Below are 19,426 nucleotides of genomic sequence, written 5' to 3' on the forward strand. Positions count from 1 at the left end.
TGGTCAAATCATTCTGGTATTTATAGATCAGTTCCAAACCTAAGGTCATAAGCTTTATGCATTGAAGCTCAGGAAAGAAATGAACCCTTGGGCAACCATGGACAATGGCCACTGCAATCTTACAGAGGAAAAATGTGGCCCATAGTGGCCTAGACATTTTGATAGTCTTTGATACTGAGGAGGGACAAACAAAATCCAATTTTCTTAACCACAAGTTGAAAAATTCATCATCATCCTTTTGTTGAAAAGGTAGGAGATACAAACGATGGACAGAGAGTATTGGATCTTCTCTCTGGGAAGGTTTTGCTGATGTTCATTGTTACAAGGCAAAGCAACTTGGGCTACGTATACAATTTTATTCCACAAGATAGTAAGAGAGTATGATATGAGTATTATCACCTCTATGATTATATAGCTTTTTTGTGACAAAGCAGGGAATGAATCTGGATCTTTCTATCTCTGAGATTAGTCATCTATCCTTTGTGCCAGGTTGCCTCTCACACCTATTTTGAAGACAAGAAAATGAAGGCCCAGTGAGAGAAGAGATTTGCCTTTTCATTAAATCTTAGTGACTTTATCTTCTCTGTAGAACTCTGGTTGGCCTCCTAAGTTATATTGAGTGGTAAGAGGATAGAAAGAGAAGTGTAGTTCGTGGGATTCTGTCCCAGGAGAACACAGTAGGGCAAATATATTGTACAAGGCATTAACTAAGATCATCTTTGACTTTCAGTTCACAATGGTCATCAGGTACTTAATAAATGAATTAAAAATGGTGATGATGAGAATTAAGTGTCCACATAACACTTTTAATTGAATTGGTAGTTTCATTCATTGGACCAAAATACAAGAGAATTCAAAGTTATAATAAAAAAGAAAAGTAAGTAAAATGTGATATTAAAATCTGTTTTTATAAATACATTTATTTAGTATAGCAATCTATTTGTTAATGACCTAGTTATATATATATATATGTAAAGTATTATCATTGTTAACTACAGTTCCTTCTTTTAGTTTTCATTCTCCTTGACCTCTCTATAATATTTGACTTTGTTCATTATCTTTTGTTCCTTTATATATCTTTCTCTCAGTTTCCATGTCACTATATTCTTATCATTCTCTCCCAGCTTCTCAAAATGTTATAAATTTCTCCTTTTTTTTTTTTTTTATCATTTCCCTGTACTTAGCTTTGGGTTTCCTGCAAACATCTTTCCTTGATCCTAATCTCTTCTCTACACTTTTGCCTTTGCCAATTTCATCTACTCCCAAAGTATAAATTCTCATGTCTAGCCACATGAGTTGTACCACTCTCAATCCTTTTTCTGAACCTAGTCCAGCATCTATAAGCCTTCTATTTCTATCATATACCTTCAACATCTCAATGTCAAAATACACAAAATGTATCTCCTACCCCAAAGGTAGATTGCTCCTTTGATGGTTGCTATCATTGTTGAGGACATCACCATTCTCCTAGTCTCCTAGATAAAACATCAGAATCATATATATATATATATATATTCAATTAACATCTTACTCAATATTTGTAAACATTTATTAAGTACCTACTGTTTGCAGAATACTATTTTCTGTGCTGCAGAGGATAAATGATTTAGATAAAATATGATCCCAGTCCTCATGATGTAAACAGTTTAATAAAGGGATAAAATTATACCTAAATAACTGTCATACATAGCATTATATGGTAAATGCATTAAAGAGATAAACCAATGTACTATGAGAGCCTTCAGGAAGAAAATGGTTACCAACTTGGATCTTAAGAGAAATTCTCATAAAGTTGTTAATATTTGAGATGGGATAATAGAGAAATGAAGAGAGAAGAAATTCTAAAATTAGGGAGTGACATGAAAAAAAGAATTGAAGTCAGAGAACATAAGGAATATATGAGGGACAAAAAAAGGGACCAATTTGACTAGACCCTAGTGTGTATGGAGGAAAGTAGTATGAGATAAGGCTGAGATCAGATAATATCAGGTATAGAATGTTTTGAATGTTACTCAAAGGAACAAGCTCTATATTAATCAAGCAATGGGGAACTACTAAATGGTTCTGTCTATCTATCTATTTATTTATCTACTTATCTTTCTATCTTCCCTTCTTTTTTAAAAGGTTATTCTGCTTAACCTTACCCTCTGTGACAAATCCTTCAAGATATTTAAGATATTCCCATACCATGGTGTAACATTGGAGTAGAAGGTTAGTGGAAATATTGCTTCTGGCTTTATTTTTAGGAAAGAAAAACAAATGAATGAACAGAATATGGAATCCAGGAAATTGGAGTTTGACAATTTCATTATTCTAAAACTTAGGAAAATAGAAATAGAAGACAAGTACTTAGTTGCCTCAATGAGTTTAAGTCGTCTAGCCTAAATGGATATTATCCCAGAGAATGAAAACATTGGTAAGATGTTATTGCAAAATTTAGGGATTCCTGAAAAATACTGAAGGATAGAAGAGGTGCTGTTATAAGACTGGAGAAGAGTAAATGCTGTCCTTATTTTCAAAGAGAAAGGAAAGTGAATGGAATCTATAAACTAACAAAGCCTGACTTTACTTGCTTGCCAAAATTCTAGATTGTGTTATTAAAGGGATGTTTTGGGAACATCTAGAAATGAAAGTGGTGATAACTAAAAGCCAGCATGGCTTCATCTAGAGTGGGTCATGACAGACAAACAATACTGTATTTCCTTTCATTGTTTATGGTCATTAGGCAAATAGATCAGGAGAGATTTGTAGTTATGTTCTATCCATATTTCAGCAAAGCATTTGACAAAGTCCCTTGTTTTGTCCTTGAGAACAAGTTGTAGAGATGTGGAATAGAGGGAGGATATTACTGCTAACAGATTTGTAAGTGCTTGAATGGCTATGCCCAAAGAATAATCATTGTATGCCTTTATGTATATATGAGTGATGACATTTCCTTTTTACAATTTTGAACTATTTTGGTATGTACATAAATGCACACATAACAATAAATGAAATAAAATAAGAAAATATTTTTGCAGTAAACATATCTGAGAACAACATGGCATCCAAAAATCTCAAAATGGCAAAAGTAATTTTGATTTTCAAGTGGTTTATTATCTTTTAAAGATGACTTTTGAAAGAATAAATACAATTTTAATAGTTCCTGAAGAATTGTTACAAGTCTCTAACAAGAAAAATGCTAAGTTAAATATTAAGAACCCCCTTGTGCCTATGAGATTAATAATATAATATGGTCATCTTTATATTAATAAGAATTACACTTTTGGAAAGCATAGTAATAATGTACATGAATTTACAAAACTTCTAATAACTTTTAACTTACTGCTAGAATTTTTTGAAAGGGGAAAAAGTTATTTTTATCTATACTTAAATATTTATACTTGCCCTATTTGTGAGTGTAGAAAACTAGATAAAACACATTTGTCCGATTACTTAGGAAATGGCTGAGTCTATTATAATGGAATATTATGATAAAAATAAAAAAAAAAACAGAAGTGACATATTACCTCTTTCACAAAGTCCCATTATAAACATATACATACAAAATGGAAAGATATATATGTGTATTATATATATATATATATCTTTATATGTATGTAGGTAGGTAGGTAAATATACATATAAATAGATAGATGTAGATATGTAGTTTTATTCTTAATTTTTCAGAGTAAGGAAAGAATAGTAAAAAAAAAAAAAAAAGCAACACATTAATTCTGCCTATGAAAAATATCAATAGTAACTTTACTTTATAAGTATACAAGTGAAAAAGAGATTGATGAGGAATTCAGGGAAATATGGGAAGATGAGTATGAACTAATCCGAAGTGAAATAAGCAGAACTAAGAAAACAACAGTCACAATGACTATAACAACACAAATGAAGACATCACTAAAAAGGAACTTGACCTCTCAGCAATGGAAAAATCAATGAAAATCTCAGAGAAGAGAAATCTATCTCCACCTCCCAGAAAGGTGAGGTAGCAATGTAACCAAGTGGATATAATATAATGGATGTTTTTCTTGCTTGTTTTTGTTTTAATAAAAAAAGATGGAGGTTTCTTTAATGAATAAGGAGGGTATGTCTGTGATATAAGGTGGGGGAGAAGGAAAGGTAACAATGAAGCTTTTGTTCTAAGAAAAAAAAAGATATTAGAAGGAGGGATACAGCAAATGCAATCTTATTGTCATTTTGCTAAAATGTGTATTTTTCATTTATTAAAATATAGATACTTCAGATGTAAAATATTCATATTTGCCATTTTATTTGAACAGATTGTTTGAAAATATTACAAAATCTCAGATTAAAAAACAAAACAAAACAAAACATTTTTTGGCAACTTACAGCCTTTGAGCATGGAGAGGTTTTGATTTGGGCAGTCAATCAATCAACAAGTATTTACTAGGCACCTACTGTATACCAGGTACTGAGCTAAAGGCTCAAACAGCCCCTTCTTAACAAGAGCTCATACTATATGAAAGAGACAAAAATGCAAAAAAAAAAAAAAAAAAGTAATATACAAGATATAGAGAGTGGAAGTGGAAGATAAGCTCCAAGGGAAGGTATTAGTGTGACATGGATCAGGAAAGGTATTCTTTAATAAGTAAGTGGGATTTGAATCTTGGAGGAAAAAACAAAACAAAACAGGGAAGCAGAAGACGGAAGGGAGGAAAACCGTTCCTCTAGCCTATGTGTAAGAGATGATACTTGAAGAACTGGAGATTTTGCACAGCCCTTTTTCACTGAAATCTTACTCACCTGTATGTCATGGCATCACCTCCCTGAAGTCAAAATCCTTTCTGAGAACAAAGGACAAACACTAACAACAACAATGGAACTTGAACAGTTTGCCTCCTTCACAAGGCTGCTTCCAATCCTTCACATAACTCTTAGTTGTTACTCTATATTTATAGTTTCCCTCATCAATTAAGTCACAGGTTCAGTCCCTATTCCCTATATTTCTTTTTCAAGACATCTGAATTTCAATGCTACTGTTTACAAAGTGTGTGAATATGGGAAAGTCACTTTTGTTCTTGTTGTTCAGGCCTTGGCTATTAAACTGTAAAATGAGAAAATGAGATTGAGTTCACCAATGCTGAAAAACGAGTGGGGATTTTCTTTTTGATTTAAAGGCAGCTTGGGATGAAAGGTAGATAAAATGATTATTGCAAACCTCCTGAGGTTTGTGTATTTCCTCTATAAATTTTATCCTCTAACTTTATCTCTTTTTAGTGACTGACTGAGCAGACAAAAGAATTTTAGGTTAAAAGAGGAAAAAAAATGAAAAACCTAAATAACCCTTACCTAAGGAGCTAACACTATCTCACAAAGAGAGACACAAAGAAAAAATGGGGGGGGGGAGTAAAAAATAAAGGAAAACTTTCCTTAGATGATTTTTACTGAAATTGGAAAGGAACTGGTATGGTAGTAAAGTAGAAAGTTTGATGAAGATTTCATCCAGAGAATAACTGTGTCATTGACTATGACCTTGAGCAGGTCCCTCACTGTCCCTTTCTGGATCTCAGTTTTCTTGCCTTAAAAATGTAGAGCTCTGGTCCTTAAAGATCCTCTCTGACTCTAAAATAATAATTGAAAAAGATCTAAAACGTAAATAGTTGTAAACCACAGGTCAGCCTCAATAAAGGCTGAGTAGTTTCACTTCATAGAAAAGAGCACTCTATTTCTCCTGCCATGTCTGTGTATGGCACAATGGAGCAAAGACTTCTCCTACCCCTTTTTGGCTCTATAGCCTAGCATAACTCAGGCTAATATGGTCAATGGCAGAGATACTGGGAGGCTTGTGACACTCTAGCTACAGAGATAGAAGAAGCTCAACTTTAGATGGAAAACTGCAGGTTGCCCTAATTTTTTTCATTATTCAAACGTTCAATGGCAACATCTCATTTTGCTTCTAGAAAGAATATAAGAGGCAGAAAATCTAAATTCAAATCCCATTTCTGACTTTTAACTAGCTAGGTGATTGACTACAGGCAAGTTATTGCTTTCCTATAAGATTCAGTTTTTTCAAGTATAAAATACTCCTTCCTCTCTCTCTCTCTCTCTCTCTCTCTCTCTCTCTCTCTCTCTCTCTCTCTCTCTCTCTCTCTCTCTCTCAATAGAGCCATTTTGTGAAAATTATAGGTCTTGGTATGAAAGTGAGCTAATGTCCACTTTTCAGGATCATGGGATTCAGAACTGGCAGAGAGTTTAGGGATTACTTAATGCAACTCCTCTATTTTATAGATGGAGGAGTTCACCCCAAAGGTAAAGTGATTTTATCTAGAAACAAGCACAGCCAGGCTTCCAACCTGAGTTTGATGACTTTAAATCCATTTGGGGATATTCATGCTAAGCAGTGAGCTCTTTCTTGGTTCTCAAGGGAGATGATTGTGCTTAATAACTAAGAGGAGAGTGGGATGGAATAAAAGAAAATTAATCTTCCAATTTTTATTTACATGTATATTTATCAATATTTTTAGATATTAGAAATTAGACAATTCAGTCATTTTTCAGTTGTGTCCACCTATTCATGATCCCATTTGGTTTTTTATTGGCAAAGATGCCAGAGCGGTTTGCCATTTTCTTCTCCAGCTCATTTTATACATGAGGAAATTGAGGCAATTTACTTGCCCAGGGTCACACAGCTATTAGGTAGGCCAGATTCAGAAATTCAGAAAAATGTCTTCCTTATTCTATGGTTGGTATTCTATCCAGTGCGCCATCTAGCTGTCCCAAGAATTAACCTCTTATACACTGTGTGACCCCTTAGCAAATTCTTTCATTCTCCTCTTAATTTCATCAGAATATTGCAAGAAGAAACTATCCTTGCAGATCAGCAATTTGGGATTTTAGAGAGTTGGTTAGAAGACAGGGAAGAAGAAACTTGTTAAGAGTCACCCGGACAGTATAAAAAGGGGTGGGACTGGAATTCCAGTCTTCTTGATGCTGCTCTGTTCATTCATTACACCATCTGGCCCAAATTACTAAGAAATAATCCATTTTGATTTAAAAATAAAAACAAATACCTTCAAACATGTGCTTTCTAATAGAAATATGTTAGCAGCAAGCAACCCCTAACAGCCAAACTAATTTTTTTTTACTCTAAACAAAATCCAACCCTTCTCATTAATCTCAGGCCCATTTTTCCCTAGTTGGCCATTGTCCTCTAACATTAGCCTCATGACCATGGATTTAAGATCATAAACTGAGGGCTGGAAGATAAGATCAAAACTTGAGAACCAGAAGGCAGCTTCGAAGGTCATTTAGTCCTCATTTTAGAGGACTGTGACTGGAGTCATAACTGTATTATCATAGGCTTCTCCCAGGTGAGGAAACTCCCTCCACCAGTGTAGATAAGCACCTTCCTTGCAAATTATATCCTTAGAATTCCTATAGTATTGTGACTGGCCTAACATCATAAGTGGCAACTAGGTGGTGCAGTGGATAGAACACCAGGTCTGGAGTCAGGAAGATGAGTCTTGAGTTTCAAATTTGACCTTAGACACTTACTAGCTGTGTGACTCTGGGCTAACCCCTTAATCCTGTTTGCCTTAGCGTCTTCATCGGTAAAATAAGCTGAAGAAAACCCATCTGGGGTTGGACACGACTGGACAACAGCAACAGCTTCACAAGATCAAGGTGTGTCAGGGGCAAAACTGGAATCTGATTCCCAACTCCAAGATGAAACTTGAGATAATACATAGCTCTTTAAGAACTGAAAAACTCTTTACATATATTATCTCTCCCTTCATCTTCACAACTACTCAGTAGTGTGGGGTAGTGCAATTATTATCCTCATTTTGCAAAATAAGGAAATTGAGGCAGGGAACCCAGTGACTTGCTCAGGGACATTAGTGCTTGCCTGGGTAAAATTTAAATTCCTGTTTTGCTGACTCGAGGTCTAATACTCTATTCACAATACTATTTAGTTGCTTTTCGGGGGGCTCTCTTTCTACTAAGCTGAACTGCTTGTTTTTTCCAACTACATACTTGCCCCTCATTTACGATCAAGGAAACTGAGTCCCAGGAAGCTAAAGGTATTAGTTCACCACCTCACCACTGATAAGTAGCAGGGCTTAATTCAAAACACACGTCGTGAGGTTCTCACCACTGCACAACTCTGCCTCCCTGCCTTTCATTATCAAACCCAAACTTTACCCCTGTTTTTAAAATTGCCTTTTCGTTTGTGCAGAGTACCGGCGGGGGAGTGAGAAAAACAAATGTCTTTTGAATGACGATAGAGGAAAAGAGAGAGAAAACAGACGCGGGGAGGGCCCCGGGGCACCGCCAATGGCAGGGCATCTGCCCATCCTCCGACGCCGCTAATGATTAACCTGAACTGCAAGATCGATGGCTCGAGCGCTTTATAAGGCCCGCGGCCAGGGAGCTGGGCATAAACTTCTGAGATCCCCTGAAATCTTCTCATAGAGCCTTTTCCCGCATCTCCTTCGGTAATGACTGAAGCCTTGGCCCCGAGGTGCTGCCCTCGCCGCCGCCCGCTGCTCCCCGTGGTCCTGCTCGCCTTCCAGCTGCACGTGTTGTCCGCGGCCGTGGTGTCCCCGAAGCCCTTGCACTGTGCCCCCTGCACTCCCGAGAGGCTGGCCCTCTGCCCGGCCGTGCCTTCCAACTGCCCTGAGCTCGCTCGCCAGCCCGGCTGTGGCTGCTGCCAGACGTGCGCCTTGCAGTTGGGCGATGCGTGCGGCGTGTACACCGCACGTTGCGGAGAGGGGCTGAGCTGCCGGGCTCGCCCTGGGGAACCCCGGCCTCTGCATGCGCTCACCCGGGGGCAAGGTGCCTGCATACGGACTGCTGATGTGGAACCAGCCCCCAGCTCCGAGTCTGCAGGTAACCACCTCTTCCTCCCTCCTCTTTGGAGGAAATTCCCAATGGCTTCCTCACATATCTTGCACCTTAAATCCCAACTTTTCTGCATCTCATTTCCTGTAATCCCATGTCTAGCGTCCTCACTTTCCCGGCATTTCCAACACCCTGAACCTCTCCATGTTCCGCATCTCTATGTTCCCTGATTCCCCACAAACCTGCTTTTCTATAATCCCCGCGTCCCCACATTTGCAGCATCTCCACAGGCCCTGTGTCTCCACAGGCCTTGACACTTTGACGATTGGGAAGGTCAAGAACAGTGGGAACAGTCTATGGGCTGGAAAATGGAGAAAGTGAACAGGAACTTTATCAAGAGCATGGGAGGATGCCTTCGATTTTGTAAATACCTAGGATGTGAATATATCCTGCAAAACCCACATCAAATGCGGCTGGAATTTGCTTTGTATATGTGTGCAGTGGTTACACTATGTGCTCAGCAGATGTTTATAGTACATAATGTGAGAGTTTAGGCTTATATCGCACTTCCATTCATGTGCCATATAAAAGAGGTCCGGGGTGTTTATGTTGCACCTTTTTTCCTGAGATCTTGACAATTGGATTCTTTACTTACTTAAGCAGTGATTTATTTGTAGTGGAGAGCGAAGGAAATGCCTCCTCCTTGCCCCTTCACTTCATATCTCCCCATCTGGGCTTGATTCACATCCTGTGTAATTCTTGGAGAAATCCCATAATTAAACTCAATAAAGAATCTGAGCCAGGACTTACAGCTAGTCTTTAAAAGTCACTCTACTCTTTTACTGGGAGAACAAGTCACTACTTAGATTTTATTCTAAGGGCATATCTAAAGTGGTAAAATATAGAGAATCACAGCATCATCAATGGAAAGCTAGAGGGGATCCATTTAATTCATTCCTTTGAGTTTACTTGCATAGTAAGCATCACAGATGAGATTTGAACCCAGGACCACTGATTCCAAAGTCAGTATTTCCTCCACTGCTTGGTGGGGTTTGTTGTTGTTGTTGTTGTTGTTGTTGTTGTTGTTGTTGTTGTTGTTGTTGTTTAAGCAGGGAGGAGAGGGTAGAAAAGGGTGTTCATCTAGGAATACCTGGAGATAGCCTATTTAGCCTAAGGTGCCAGCCATTACATTAATTGGGCTGAAATAAACCACTGAATTCTATCTCTAAGACAAATAATGATTTAGCTTGTGCCTGACCTATTTGTCTCTTTTCTTTTCTTTGGCTCCCATAAATTCCTAGAGAAAATCACTAATTTTGAGCAAAACACTAAGCAATGGAGTGTGGGGAGAACACCTAGCAAAAAGAAAATGAACTTAAATTCTAGTTGCAGCTCTTCTGGGAGTAGCTTTTGCATAACCACATTGGACTTCCATTTTCTCATCTAGGATGGGCTTCGATTAAGCAATTTTTCTAAGGTCTTGCTAGCTCTCCCACAGCAATGGCAGCCTTCACACTAAATCAAAAAGAGAGATGAAGCAATTATCTAGATATTTCAAATGAGGTGTTTGGATTGGGTAGAGCACCAGAGTTCATAGTATAGTTATAACTCAATTGGCTAAAGTTGTCTAGGTTATTATTAAAAAGTAGAAGATAACTTTTGGAAAGAAAAAAGGAAAGGCCTCTAAAGACCAAGTTCAACTTCCTTCATTTTATAGATAAGGAAATTGAGACTGACAAAACCATTGTTTGTTAACCATAATCATATAGGTGGAAAGTATGTGTGTATAGAAGTATTTGTGAGGTGAATTTTTTCCCACTGCTTTGGGCTCAACCCTACTTCTTTCCACAACAATAGATCTTAGTTCACTTCTCCCATACCTTTTTGGGAAAGGGGGGAAATTAACTCATAAATTCACCCCCAAATAGACTTAGAATCATAGAAACACAGTATTGCAAGGGATTTGGGAAATCATGGCTAATTCATGAGTCTCTTTTCAAAATGACTCTCACAAGATTTCCTCCACTATAGTGCTAGTTGCCTCAGCAATCATTGTACATAAAAAAATGACTTGCTATGATTCTCTCTGTAGAAGCCCAATCCTGGTTTATTCCCCAAGGAACTATTACCTGAGATAGAAGAGAGGGAGGAGGAACAGGATTTTTAAAAAAGTGTTTTCACAAATAGCTATTGTTTTTGTTTTCTACATCTTATTAGTTATTTATTAGAAACTGAAATAATTTCCTTCTAAAGGCACCAGATGTTGAGCAGGAAGTTCAATTAACCCTCTTTTAAAAATTTTGTATAGATAAATCCATATTAAAATGTGGGTGCTTGTTCTATTCCATAAATTAAAAATAAAATAAATTAAAATTTAAAACTAAATACGAGAATGTGCAATGTAGTTACACCTTTTCTATAATCTATTTTTGGGGAAAAAATTTAAAAAACACTAAAAACCTCATCATAAATGACCATGATGATCTTTTAAAAAAAGCATATGAAAATCAAAAATTCAATTAACCATTTGCATTTAATTTTGTAGATGCTAAGGACCCTTCAGTTCCTGAAAGCACAACACCAGACAGTGCAGAAATGACACAGGAGCAACTTTTGGATAATTTTCACTTGATCTTTCCCTCAACTGAAGAAAGACCCATTCTTTGGAATGCCATCAGCAATTATGAAAATATCAAATCCAAGAAAATCTCTGACATAAAGAAATGGAAGGTAATTGGAAGCACTTGCTTGAAACATTGTCCCAGACACAAGCCCCTTAAAATTTGTTTTTCCTTCTCAAAGACCTAGATCTCTTTTTTTTAAGAAACAAAAACAAAATAACAACAACAACAACAACAACAAAAAAAAACAAAAACAACTCAGCTTCCTTTTCCACAGTTGAATGTACTCAAGGGCCTAGGTGAATTTACCCAGCTGGAAGGTATCTTAGGGACAATCTAGTTTCATTTCTCTATAGATGAGTAAACAGTGAAGCATTGAGTGATTTGTAAATTTGATATTTTTTATGATATTTTTTCATTTATAAACTAAAATTTTAGATTTTTCCTAATTAAGCAATGAGGACATTCGATTTTATTCTATTTTTGTTACTATACAGTAGTCAAAAAGTAAAAGAAAAAAGTCAAGAGGAATTACTGTAGACTTTCCAACAACTTTATACATGTTATATTTGGAAATTGTTTCAGTTTTAGGAGCAAGACATTATTATTATTATTTGTATCAAAGTTGGTTGTTTATTGATACAGGAAACTCCTCATATGTATACTTCTCCCACTAATTCAAATGCGAACCCTTGAAAACCATAAACTTTATGTTTTTAAAAGTAATCTGTAACCCAAAATCTAGAATTTAAAATCTTAGAAAACTTCCAGGATCCAGGAGAAATGTAAGCAATTTGCCTATGATCAAGATTAAAGAGAAAGAGAAAGAAGTGTATATGTGTGTGTCTGTGTATATCTTTCTACCTGGGTTCTATTGCAAGGTATTATGAGAACTACTTTTTAAAAATGGCTACTATGCTTGTTAATATAGAAACAGGTATGCAAATTTATGAGGACATTAGATTTTATTCTATTTTTGTTACTATACAGTTGTCAAAAAGTAAAAGAAAAAAGTCAAGAGGAATTACTGTAGACTTTCCAACAACTTTATACATGTTATATTTGGAAATTGTTTCAGTTTTAGGAGCAAGACATTATTATTATTATTTGTATCAAAGTTGGTTGTTTATTGATACAGGAAACTCCTCATATGTATACTTCTCCCACTAATTCAAATGCGAACCCTTGAAAACCATAAACTTTATGTTTTTAAAAGTAATCTGTAACCCAAAATCTAGAATTTAAAATCTTAGAAAACTTCCAGGATCCAGGAGAAATGTAAGCAATTTGCCTATGATCAAGATTAAAGAGAAAGAGAAAGAAGTGTATATGTGTGTGTCTGTGTATATCTTTCTACCTGGGTTCTATTGCAAGGTATTATGAGAACTACTTTTTAAAAATGGCTACTATGCTTGTTAATATAGAAACAGGTATGCAAATTTAAGGAAAGCACCTGCAAAATTTACTTAACAAATAGAAGGCACTATTTAAAAAAAAAAAAAAAAAAAAAAAAAAAAAAAAGTACTTTTAAATCACCACATGAGGGCGCCAAATAATAGGAATTGACATTTTAAAAAAAATTTGTCCACTGGAAGGCAGTTCAGCTTTGTGTTTTTACTGGATATTGACATGTAAAATGCAACCATTATATGAACAATGCCTGGATAATTTCATCATTTTATTTTTTTTTGGCTTATATAATTCATCTTTTTCAAGTATGCTTCTATCTTCATTTGACTCAGTTTCCTTTTCTGCAAAACAATATGATTTCTAAGATTTTTGCTAGCTGCTCAAAGTCATGGTTGAATTGAATTGTTATCTTTTTTTCAGTGTCTATGAAAGGCACTGTTATGAGAGATAACTTTTTCTTTCTAGGTCAAAGGCTGATATGTAATAGAAAAAGGCAAGCCCACTTAGGTTATAATCTCAGTTTAAAATAAAGCTTGTCTTAAATCAGAAAAGACAGTCCATCAGAGAGGGAGGATAGGGATCTTTATGTTTTTGGCAGGGAAGGTTGCCATCTGTAGTTCCGTTCTGAGTAGATTCTTGTATTTACATCAATAATCTTAAATCCATTTTTACCTTGTCACTTACCCTCCTTTGACATTATTCTTTCAGGAACCTTGTCAAAGAGAACTCTACAAGGTGCTGGACAGATTAGCCAAAGCCCAGCAAAAGGGAGGAGAAGAAATTTACAAGTTTTATCTTCCTAACTGCAACAAGAATGGATTTTATCACAGCAAACAGGTATGTGATATTCGACTCTTAGCAAAAACTTGAAAGTATCCTTCCTTAAAAGGCATGATAAGCTTCTTTCATTTCCCATTGTGATCTCTGACTTTTACTTTTAAATAGTGCCTGATACCTAAACTATTTTTCAAGGAATCAAAAATGCATGCTTTCAAAAATTATATCTCTGAACATAAAATAGATCAACTACCCATTCTGAAATATAGTCTAATATAAATGAGAGATGGAATTGGAATTGTATCTGTGTATGGAACACCTTTCATAAAGGCAAACTTTAATCCATCTTGGTAACAATAATCATGTCATCTAATTTCTGTGGGTCTTAATTTCCTGACATGAAAAATGAATATTTTGGATTAGATGGCCTCTATGGTACCTTTCAGATCTAGATCTCTTCTATGTCTATAACAGAAAACTCAAAGGGAGTTGTCAGAGGAGGTGCAAAATGTTAACTAACTTGCCCAGTGTTTCATAGCTAATGTCAGACCCAGAATTCAAATCCATATCACCCTGTCTCCAAACACAGCACCTATTTTTGCCTGTGTTTGGTGTAATAATAATAATAAACAAAAATAACTTCTATAGTTCAATAGAATTTTATTTGAAGATACAAAAACTAACTTAGAACAGACATAAATACCTTTCCAGAGAGGAAAGTGAATCTTAACATTTATGGAAATAAACATTCAGTATTTATTTTGTTTCTTACGCAAACATACACATTCTGGAGGATTTTATTGGGGTAAAAAATCTAGACGCCACTTCATCCAGCAAGTAATAAATTACTTAAAGTCTGCTATGCACTTAATTGGATTTATGAAATCTGGGTTTTATTTTTGCACGTTGCCAAATGACAAACTGCTAGACAACAAAACAGTTACTTAGTCTCTCTATTTGAGTTTCCTCATCTACAGAGTAGAATATATCTGCCCCAGGGGAATGACAACCACTCACCCCCTGAGACACTTGAAAATCTTGGTATTTCTTGCTTTGAGACACAATGAAACTTGATCAAAAGTTTCAGCAATCCATGTAATATAGCTGGTCCCATGACCATCTCAGAAGCTATCATATCTTCCTAGGTCTCCTGATCCCTACTGCTGACAATGTTCTTTGTTCTGATAACTACAATGATATAAAATTTAATGACTATTTATCAAGTGCTTATAATGTGCAAGACCCTACATTAGGTAATTCAGAGGATGCAGAAAAATAAGTCATGAAACCTGCCTTCATGGACTTCAAAGAAAGCAGGAAACACCAAACCTTCACACAGATAACCAGAATGCAAAGCAGGAGACAAACAAATAAGTTTAATACTATAGGAAGGGAAGGTCAAGCTTTTGTCAGATTTTAAATAAGAGATGATTAGAGGGAGGAGGAAGCATTTGAGGTGGGCCTGAAGGATGAGTAAGAGTTGGATAAGCAGAGAAGAATAGGCAAGGTTATTTGGAGTAAAGGGTAGAGTGTGTAGAGTATGTGCAAACTCTGGAGAACATGGGGAGCATGTTTGGAGAATGGCAAATAATCCAATTTATCTGGAAACTAAGCTATACAAAATCATTAGGTTACATATCAGAATGTAGACTAAATGCAATTTTTTCTTTATTCAGAGGATTTGAAAATATGTCATTCCAATTCCTTAGGGTGTTATCACATATTGTTACCACATGTAGAACTATATAGAGAGGACTTTTATTATGAGAATATAGAGAATAAGCAAGAACACCAGTGGTACTGATCTTCCTGGGCCCTTACCCCAGTCTCCACATCCAAGCCAAGAGGAGCTATTGCTATCTAGGAAATAGATAAATTTTTAGTGTCTAGCTGGAATTCAGAATAGATTTTATTTAATTGAAGCAAAGAAATAAATTAATACATTATTTAAACTCAGCAAACATTTTGTTTTGTACCTAGTACAAAAGCTTGTGTGCAGACCAGGCATTTGGAGATTGTGTTGTGTTTGTCCAGTGTTTTCCGATGGTTGTTAAATGTTCTTGACCAGGTCACTAAAACATATTGGAGTCATAATTATGATGACCATATTTTATTAATCCCAAATTGGTTTTTGACAGAGGAAATTCTGTTGTGTATATGAGTTGGATCTCTAATGATAAAGCTGTAATCTTTTATAGACATTTATACTAACATAAAAAACATGGCAGAAAGTCTTAGGGTTCCTACCTTAGAGGTTTACCTCCCTACCATCACTGAGTATATTGTTTTTTAAATCTTGTTCTAGTGTGAGACTTCTCTAGAAGGAGAACCCGTCCTCTGCTGGTGTGTCTACCCTTGGAGCGGAAAAAAGATTCCTGGCTCACCGGAACTAAGAGGAGACCCTGGCTGCCATCGCTATTTTAATTTGCATAATTGAAAGCTAAATCTTAGTATTAATTCAAAAGAGAATTTTTAGCATGATACACTCTATTTATACTCAAACCTATACACATATACGCATACACATAAAGAATATGTATTTTATATGTAGCAACTACTTTTATACTCCACAGAATATGTAAAACTGTTGGATTATTTATTTCACAGTAAATTTATTTTTTTTCTACACAGTAACTTGAGTACTATTAATTTATATATCACAAACTACTTCAAAATTTTATATTGTAAATAGTTGTATTTTTGTTCTTAAAAATATGTAGCATGCTTCCTTTTTTTAAAGAGCCTAGAAAAAATTGATTAGAATAATATAAATCAAACAGGCTTAAAATAATCAATGACATGTGTAAAGATAATTTGAAGAACTTAGATTAAATGGATAAAATTTGACAAAGCTTGGCCTTAAATTTTAAATGTATATGCATTGGATATATTGTTTTGTAGTATATAAACAAATTTTTGAATAAAATTTTCACACATAAATATTGTCTGTATATGTAGTTTTATTAATGTGTTGGAGTAGTAACATGCTCTAATGTGGTATAATAGACAGAGGGCTAGCCTTGGGGTTCCCGAAGTTCTGAGTTTAAGTTCTGTCCCTGGCTGGATGTCATAAGAAAGTTATTTAACCTTTGGGTGGTGCCAGACAACTATCTATACAAGTTGCAGAAAAGCTCCTGATTTACATTGGTGAAGGGAGTTTTCTTTGTAACGAGCTGTCGTCTCTAGAAGCTGCTGGATCGCTCTCTGGGAAGAGATCTGCTGTGTCTACTCAAATCTCTCCAACAGATTCTTCTTCCTGTAACGAACCGTTGTCTCCAGGCAGTTGCTGTTAACTCTTGTCCAAAGAAGTGACTTCCCTTCCTGCAGAGAGCCCCGTCAAGCCTGATGCAATTCAGAGTCTTCTCCTCTTCCTGGAGTGCTGTCCTCTTTATCCTCCCAGAGAATGGGCGTGGGATAATGCAAGGGCTTCTGGGAAGAACCACTTCAGCCAATGGGCTTGCTCCTTCTATCAAGTCAACCTGAGTTCTCACCTTGTAATTGTCCAACCTGAATTCTCACCTTGTCACTATCCAGACAACCCGAGTTCTCACTTAGTAATCCTAACATCTCCCCCTTTCTTTTGATTTAGAACATAGGACAGTCATGACCTTGAAACATAAATCCATCAATATGGGAAGTATTACAGATAATTACATAAATGACCTTGAAACATAAATCCATCAATATGGGAAGTATTACAGATAATTACATAAATTACATAAGCACATAGTAACATAGTAACATAACACATGCTAGAAGTATATAACATAATCATAAATTGAAAATTTATAAATGTCCATAAGTCCATTGTCCATTAGTCTCATCTTGTGTGAGGAAGTCCAATGATTCCTGCTGGTTTTAAAGTTCTTTAACAGTCTTCTTATTATCCATGCTCTTTCAGTGTCAGATGTTTCTTAGATCTTCTCCTTTATTTTGAGGTCTTTCTCTTTTTCTGTCTCTCTCTGATGGACAAGGCGAATATGACTTGTTGGCACCCATCTGATTCCTTCTCCTGCTGAAGAAATACAAGCAAACCCTCTCTCCCAGGCAGTTAACCTATCTAATTTCCTTCTATTTACCACTTTCTAAATCTCTTCTCATCATCTGACAATTACATTGGAGTTGTTTGCACTGGGCACAGCCCTGTTGGTTTAAAAGGCCTGTATTCTCCCCAAGTGTAATCCATTTTTGCAATCTGATTGCCTTTTGGTTGACTGATTGGGTAATCCCTTTCTGCCATGTGATTGCTTCTTTGCTGATTGATTAAATCAGAGTCCTGGCCTTCTAAAGGTTCTTTGGGTGTAACATCAGCTGCCATCATGCCCCAAGTCTTTTTTGCCTGGGGCCCTGGACCTGGGCTCCTCATCCCATTTCCCTGAATTATTCTACACTCTGATGCCCAATGGAATCCTCTGTTGCATTTTGGACATGGGGTTTTAGGTCTTCTTTCACCCTGTCTTCTCACTGTATCTCCATACCTACACTGAGCTCTTAGATGCCCAATTTTTCCACATTGAAAACATCGCCGATTTTCTCTAGAAGTCCCTTGCCAGGAGGGACCCTGCCTTTCCACATTCATCATTGTCCCGGTGTAAAAAGCATTTGTTCCCACTGTAGCACAGCGTCTTATGATCTCCTCTAAAGGAGCATCTTTGTCTAATCCCCATATAATTCTTTTGCAAATCTCATTGGCATTTTCCTTAGCCAGATGTCTGGTCATTATTTCTGTAGCTGAATTTTCTCCAATAGTTCTTTTGACAGCAGTTTGCAAACGTCCCACAAAATCTGCAAAAGGTTCATTGGGACCTTGCTGTATTTTAGTGAAAGCCTCTCCATGATCTTTCTGTCCAGGAAGGACACCCCAAGCTTTTATTGCAGCCTTAGCAATTTGTTCATATATTGTCATGGTATAATTAATCTGTTCCGAATTCTCTCCATACTGACCTTCACCAGCTAAGTGCTCAAAAGTGAATTGTGTGTTAACTCCTATTTCCAAATTACATCTGACTTCAATTTTACATAATTCATGAAATTCCACAAGCCATAATAAATTTTCTCCAGGTTCCAGACATGTCCTTGCTATGGATTTCCAATCATTCGGGGTTAGGACTTCATAAGACAAACCATCTAGTAACATTTTGACATAAGCTGATGTAGCCCCATAAAGGGTACAACCTTTTTTCAAATCCTTAATTTTATTCAAATCTAAAGGTGCATATCTTCTCCTTTTTTTACCTACAGAGTCAATCTCTTCAATCACAGGATATGCATGTATAAAATCACTTATATCCTGTCCTTCTCTCTTAGCTTTAACCAATGCTTTTTCTAATCTTGTCATAGGCTTAGGCTTCTTCACAGGCAATTCTGTTTGTGTTTCTGCCTCTTCCCCTCTTTCTTCCTCCATCTCTGAAGGTGGGGTTGATGTGGGCCTGTCAATAATCTGTTCTCTAGGCAGGGTTGAAGCTTCTTCAAGAGAATCATACCATAATTCCTCATTTAAATCCTCTTGCTCTAGGGAAAGATCTTGATCTTTCCTTTTTTCCTCACACTTCCTCCTCTGTTCATTTTTAGAACTTTTCCTTCTCCTACAACTTGCTTGATAGTTTAAGGCTAATTGAACTATGTTGTAGATATAAAATACTTCTGCAGAAATTGAACGAGGCCCATTTTTTGCTTGAAATTCTTTCATTTCATATCCCACTAGCTTCCATTTATCTACATCTATCTTTTCTTCCTCTAAGAACCAAGGGGATGTGCGTCTTAATGCAGCCAAGAGTTTAGCAATCTGTACCCAGGTTACAAGTAAACTCTGCTCCTCAATT

The 19,426-nt window shown here is 36.2% G+C and overlaps 1 protein-coding gene across 1 annotated transcript; it reads left to right on the forward strand.

Annotated features, from left to right (window-relative positions):
- Nucleotides 1–8,329: 8,329 nt before the first annotated feature.
- Nucleotides 8,330–16,544, forward strand: IGFBP1 (insulin like growth factor binding protein 1). Its single transcript, XM_074283572.1, has 4 exons — nucleotides 8,330–8,844; nucleotides 11,342–11,526; nucleotides 13,536–13,664; nucleotides 15,910–16,544. The coding sequence occupies exons 1-4, from the start codon at nucleotides 8,454–8,456 to the stop codon at nucleotides 16,039–16,041; spliced, it is 837 nt and encodes a 278-aa protein (XP_074139673.1). The 5' UTR covers nucleotides 8,330–8,453; the 3' UTR covers nucleotides 16,042–16,544.
- The last annotated feature ends 2,882 nt before the right edge of the window (nucleotides 16,545–19,426 follow it).

The sequence above is a fragment of the Sminthopsis crassicaudata genome, chromosome 1, assembly GCF_048593235.1.
Source record: "Sminthopsis crassicaudata isolate SCR6 chromosome 1, ASM4859323v1, whole genome shotgun sequence".
NCBI lineage: Eukaryota > Metazoa > Chordata > Mammalia > Dasyuromorphia > Dasyuridae > Sminthopsis > Sminthopsis crassicaudata.

Bases quoted from the DNA above. Each gene is read 5' to 3' on its own strand.
- IGFBP1 (XM_074283572.1), top strand. From the start codon at position 8,454: ATGACTGAAGCCTTGGCCCCGAGGTGCTGCCCTCGCCGCCGCCCGCTG. The intron at 8,845-11,341 runs GTAACCACCTCT...TTAATTTTGTAG, and splicing joins CCCCAGCTCCGAGTCTGCAG to ATGCTAAGGACCCTTCAGTT. The intron at 13,665-15,909 runs GTATGTGATATT...ATCTTGTTCTAG, and splicing joins GATTTTATCACAGCAAACAG to TGTGAGACTTCTCTAGAAGG.